Here is a 5,918-nt window from a genome sequence, read left to right as displayed (position 1 = left end):
ATTAATAGGCGGTGGCATTTTTTAATGCGGAAATAGCAAAACAAAAGTACTTTTATCTTACTTTTAGCGTTACCCGGAAACAACGACGTGGACGTAGTAAGTTCTGTTTCCTTTGGGGTGCCAGATTATCGTGAGTCCCCTTGCCTCTCACGTCAGGGTGCTTGATTATCGTGAGTCCCCTAGCCTCTTACGTCGGGGTGCTTGATTATCGTGAGTCCCCTAGCCTCTCACGTCGGGATGCTTGATTATCGTGAGTCCCCTAGCCTCTCACGTCGGGGTGCTTGATTATCGTGAGTCCCCTTGCCACTCACAATAGCTGCATTTAGCCACGGATAAATTGTTCGAAATTTTGTCCGTTGGCTTGAAGACACATACGCACACGTCTTTCAAAACTGTCCACAGTCCTGAGCAATGTTTCTCGAGGAATGGCTGCGCAAGCTGTACAGATCCGGTCCATCATATCCTCTCGCGTTGTTGGCCGTTGTGCAAAAACAACATTTTTCACGTACCCCCACAAAAAAAAGTCGGGTGACGTGAGATCTGGTGAACAAGCAGGCCATTCAATTGGGCCTCCTCGTCCTATCCACCTGCCCTGATAACGGTTGTTTAAAAACTCCCGTACAATCAGTGCAAAATGAGGTGGAGCACCATCTTGTTGAAGCCACATTCTTTGCCGTGTTGCCAAGTCAACATTTTCCAACAGACCAGGTAAGTGCTCCCGTACCAATGCTAAGTAGCTAAACCTGTTAACATTTTTATCAAAAAAGTAGGGTCCAATCAAATACCCATTTACAATTCCGCACCAGACCATGAGGCTCCACCGATTTTGGTGGTCTACAGCTCTGTACCAGTAAGGATTTTCGTACGACCAATAGTGACAGTTATGTCTGTTCAGTTGCCCGTCACTGTAAAAATTAGCTTCATCCGAGAAAAGAACATAGTGAAAGAAATGGGGATCATTTTGAATGACTCGCAAAGCCCATTGGCAGAAATTAATTCGAGCTACAACATGACGAGGTTGTAAGGCTTGCGTTAGAGTAATATGGTAAGCATGATAATTTAAAAATCGCAAGATTCTTGAAACGGTACTTTGTGGTATACCTGTTTCTCTTTCAATCTGTCGAGTACTAATGTGCGGATCTAAATGGACAGCTGCAAGAATTGTTAATGTTCGCACACCATTATCTTCATAATCATGATGTCGGCGTTGACGAACAAGATGCCCTTCGCGAGCTCTTTCTGTTAGGGTTCTTATTGTCATATCAGTAGGGTGTCTTCTATCTGGAAATCGTACAGCACAAAGTATTGATGCAGCGGCGTAATTGTTGCGACATTCCCCTAAAACTAATATCATATCAACAATTTCTGTTGGTGGATAATCAGCCATATTAAAAAATTTGTTTCGGGTACATGAAATGTGAATAGTAATTTAGATTTACATAAGAAGTAAAATAATACAAAAAAAAACAAAGTCTAACATAAAAGCTCGATAGTTTTCATTTATAAAAGCAAAAGTAGTCTAAAGCAAAGTAGGCGAAAAGTAATAGTACCGATAAATTGCCCAAACAAATTTTTAGGAAGATAATCACAAAGTAAACTGAAATAAGTTCCTCAAGCTTATGCTAAAGAAAATTGCATTATCCGTAAAAAACAATTGTATTGATAAGCTATGATTTTGTCTTATTATTAGATTTTGTATTTATTAATGGACTAATCCTTACCATTAAACTAACAATTAGTTTGATGCCTGCATTTATTTTGACCTTCCTATGAAAATCGGTCGTACTTGAAATTTTATATCTCAGCGACACATTGAAACACATTTGTAAGTACGTTTTAAAGCCTGAGTCAGACCCTCCAAGTCGTTATTACCTTCATCTAAAAAAGTCAGAAGTCTATTTTATCAAAAAAATATTTTATTATGTTTTTCTAAGTTCGCTCGTTCTAAGTTCACCACAGTTAGATTAATCCTGTTGATTATTGATGTAACATTGAATACAAAATCAAAGACAAAATCGTAGCTTATCAATACAATTGTTTTTTACGGATAATGCAATTTTCCTTAGCATAAGCTTGAGGAACTTATTTCAGTTTACTTTGTGATTATCTTCCTAAAAATTTGTTTGGGCAATTTATCGGTACTATTATTTCTCGCCTACTTTGCTTTAGACTACTTTTGCTTTTATAAATATAAAATATCGAGCTTTTATGTTAGACATTGATTTTTTTTTGTATTATTTTACTTCTTATGTAAATCTAAATTACTATTCACATTTCATGTACCCGAAACAAATTTTTCAATATGGCTGATTATCCACCAACAGAAATTGTTGATATGATATTAGTTTTAGGGGAATGTCGCAACAATTACGCCGCTGCATCAATACTTTGTGCTGTACGATTTCCAGATAGAAGACACCCTACTGATATGACAATAAGAACCCTAACAGAAAGAGCTCGCGAAGGGCATCTTGTTCGTCAACGCCGACATCATGATTATGAAGATAATGGTGTGCGAACATTAACAATTCTTGCAGCTGTCCATTTAGATCCGCACATTAGTACTCGACAGATTGAAAGAGAAACGGGTATACCGCAAAGTACCGTTTCAAGAATCTTGCGATTTTTAAATTATCATGCTTACCATATTACTCTAACGCAAGCCTTACAACCTCGTCATGTTGTAGCTCGAATTAATTTCTGCCAATGGGCTTTGCGAGTCATTCAAAATGATCTCCATTTCTTTCGCTATGTTCTTTTCTCGGATGAAGCTAATTTTTACAGCAACGGGCAACTGAACAGACATAACTGTCACTATTGGTCGTACGAAAATACTTACTGGTACAGAGCTGTAGACCACCAAAATCGGTGGAGCCTCATGGTCTGGTGCAGAATTGTAAATGTGTATTTGATTGGACCCTACTTTTTTGATAAAAATGTTAACAGGTTTAGCTACTTAGCATTGGTACGGGAGCACTTACCTGGTCTGTTGGAAAATGTTGACTTGGCAACACGGCAAAGAATGTGGCTTCAACAAGATGGTGCTCCACCTCATTTTGCACTGATTGTACGGGAGTTTTTAAACAACCGTTATCAGGGCAGGTGGATAGGACGAGGAGGCCCAATTGAATGGCCTGCTTGTTCACCAGATCTCACTTCACCCGACTTTTTTTTGTGGGGGTACGTGAAAAATGTTGTTTTTGCACAACGGCCAACAACGCGAGAGGATATGATGGACCGGATCCGTACAGCTTGCGCAGCCATTCCTCGAGAAACAATGCTCAGGACTGTGGAAAGTTTTGAAAGACGTGTGCGCATGTGTCTTCAAGCCAACGGACAAAATTTCGAACAATTTATCCGTGGCTAAATGCAGCTATTGTGAGTGGCAAGGGGACTCACGATAATCAAGCACCCCGACGTGAGAGGCTAGGGGACTCACGACAATCAAGCATCCCGACGTGAGAGGCTAGGGGACTCACGATAATCAAGCACCCCGACGTGAGAGGCTAGGGGACTCACGATAATCAAGCACCCCGACGTGAGAGGCAAGGGGACTCATGATAATCTGGCACCCCAAAGGAAACAGAACTTACTACGTCCACGTCGTTGTTTCCGGGTAACGCTAAAAGTAAGATAAAAGTACTTTTGTTTTGCTATTTCCGCATTAAAAAATGCCACCGCCTATTAATAAGAATCAGCAATTGAAAACTTGCTGATTGACTTCTTAAATTGACCTTAATGTGATCTTTTAAAGGTTAGGTTTATCATGAACATGTAAGAGTAATAACATTCTTTAGGACCTAATCTCAAAAAACAAGGATTGCAGTCAAAAGCAGGATTTATGAATACAAAAATGCTTTACGACCTTAAAATAACCTTCAAAATTTATCTCAAGGTCAAGATAATTAAAGTAATTTGTACTTTTACAATTTATTGATCTTTCTCAAGCATTATGAACTGTAGTGTTACCCAGAAAACCACGTCATTTTTGAAAAATTACGTCGAATCGTTTTTTCAGACATTTGACCTTCATTTTCAACTTTTCAAGGTCACAAAAACAATTTTCACAGACAAATTTGATGTTAAATTTCCCGCTCTTTTCAAATCCGCACTCAAAAATAGGGGTTACCATTTGAAAAAACCATCTTGACCTTGAAATGACCTTCAAAACTGACTGCAAGGTCAAAACTAATGGTACCATCAAATGGCCCCCTCTGTCCTGCCCAACTTTTGTTTGAACTATTTTTTTGTAGACCTCGTAGTTTAGAAGAAATTCGGGTCCATAGATTAAAATGGGTATAATAAAATGTCAATATGCATAACATTTATTTTTTAACAACACGAGTATTAATCGGGATGCAAGTATCTTTTAGCCAATTTTTTTAGATTTTCATCACTCAAACAAGAAAGAGGGTGGTTTTAAAAAACTGTTTCTTAGGAAAATATTATTTTTATCCTCAAAAAATTAAACACTCAATAACAATCACAATCAATTGTAGAAAAATCATAATTTATTTCCTAACACGTGTTTGTTAGACCATTTATTAGAATTCTTGACTTTTTAATAAAACTATGGTTTCTTTTAGGCTTTGTAATTCTATGCTTGTTGTTGCCAAGAAAATAATACATAAAAGTGCAATAATTTTTACACCTATCATAATATTAAAATTACGTAAACCATTATATAATATTATTAATCAAATAATATTCTTATACATTTTTTTATTGTGTTCTACTTACTTGCAAAGTTTGGTTTGTTAAACTCAGTGAATTACATTTTGGTAGTATTACTTGTCAGTCAGAACGAGAACGAGTGCCATAGGTAATGTTAGGTCACTTTGTATGCCGCTGTGCCTCTAGTCTTGGTTTTGAAGAAGACGTGAGATCTGCGATCTTATCATCAAGTTTGTTTATTTTTATTTATTTATTTTTTTTATTTATACTTTGTCATATAAAGCTTTGCTCTTGTTTAATAAAATAGTATTGTTAACGTTTTATTTTAATGTATTCTGCTATGTGTTTTAATGGTGCGGACACGTCTTGTTTTTCTTCTCCTCGTTCTTTCTCCGTAACTGTAGCTTTACAAAGTTCACGAGCCCGTACCAAATAATCCTGCAGCCTTACCGTCAGACCTATCGGCAGACATTCCTGCAGAATCCCCTGCAGATTGGGCTGTCTGAAATTTTCAAGAAAAAAAGTTGGGTCTAAATCTGATTTATTGAGAGTATATTAGCCACATATTATTGTTTCATCTGAATGGTAACATGAAAATTAGGAAATTGAAGTATTTTTTAACAATTCTTGAATAACTGCAAGTCAGAAAAAAATTTGATATTCTAAAAGTTATATAAAAATACTTTAACTCCCTTATTTTGATGTTATTATCTAGATGATAACTTTATATATGGTTAATAATATACATTTAATAACTTATATTTGGACCCAACTGATATTCTAGAAAATTTGAGATAGTCCAGTTTGCAAGGGAGTCTGCAGGAACGGCTGGAGCGCAGTCTACAGAATTTGAGCACAATAAACATGAAAGAAAGTCTGCAGGACGTCTGCAGGAAATTCTGCGGGAAATTTCGCAGTATAGTCTGCAAGTAAGGCTGCAAGATAATTTAGTACGGGAGCGTAAATACAGTCAACTTACTTTAGTCGTAAACAGTTACTTTTTTTCTTCATTGTAAATTCGTTAGTGTAAGTATAATTTTTTGTAATATTTATAAATTTAATTGATTTCGGAAGCTCATAATATTTTTTACTCAAAACAATGCTGTAAGTGTGTATAAGTTTCATTATAGAGAATGTCTAGCGTGTTTATGGAAATAACTTAAACAAATAACATTATTTTAAGACAAAAAATAATGAAGAAAAAGAAATGCTTGATTTTTTGACCATGTACAAGACACAAAATT

The 5,918-nt window shown here is 36.4% G+C and overlaps 2 protein-coding genes across 2 annotated transcripts; one reads left to right on the top strand and one right to left on the bottom strand.

Annotated features, from left to right (window-relative positions):
• Positions 1-322: 322 nt before the first annotated feature.
• Positions 323-1,387, bottom strand: LOC149374437 (uncharacterized). Its single transcript, XM_089593719.1, has one exon. It carries the CDS (start codon positions 1,385-1,387, stop codon positions 323-325), a length of 1,065 nt encoding a protein of 354 aa, XP_089449845.1.
• A 915-nt stretch (positions 1,388-2,302) lies between these two features.
• Positions 2,303-3,367, top strand: LOC149374436 (uncharacterized). The gene has a single exon (XM_089593718.1). The coding sequence runs from the start codon at positions 2,303-2,305 to the stop codon at positions 3,365-3,367; it is 1,065 nt and encodes a 354-aa protein (XP_089449844.1).
• The last annotated feature ends 2,551 nt before the right edge of the window (positions 3,368-5,918 follow it).

The sequence above is a fragment of the Copidosoma floridanum genome, unplaced genomic scaffold, assembly GCF_036245765.1.
Source record: "Copidosoma floridanum isolate Cflo_tuat_1 unplaced genomic scaffold, Cflo_Japanese_pri ptg000020l, whole genome shotgun sequence".
NCBI classification, from domain to species: Eukaryota; Metazoa; Arthropoda; class Insecta; order Hymenoptera; family Encyrtidae; genus Copidosoma; species Copidosoma floridanum.
Note: the sequence above shows the minus strand (reverse complement) of the source record. Positions and strands in the feature narration are given on the sequence as shown.

Coding starts and splice junctions, on each gene's coding strand:
- LOC149374437 (XM_089593719.1), bottom strand. CDS start 1,387: ATGGCTGATTATCCACCAACAGAAATTGTTGATATGATATTAGTTTTA.
- LOC149374436 (XM_089593718.1), top strand. CDS start 2,303: ATGGCTGATTATCCACCAACAGAAATTGTTGATATGATATTAGTTTTA.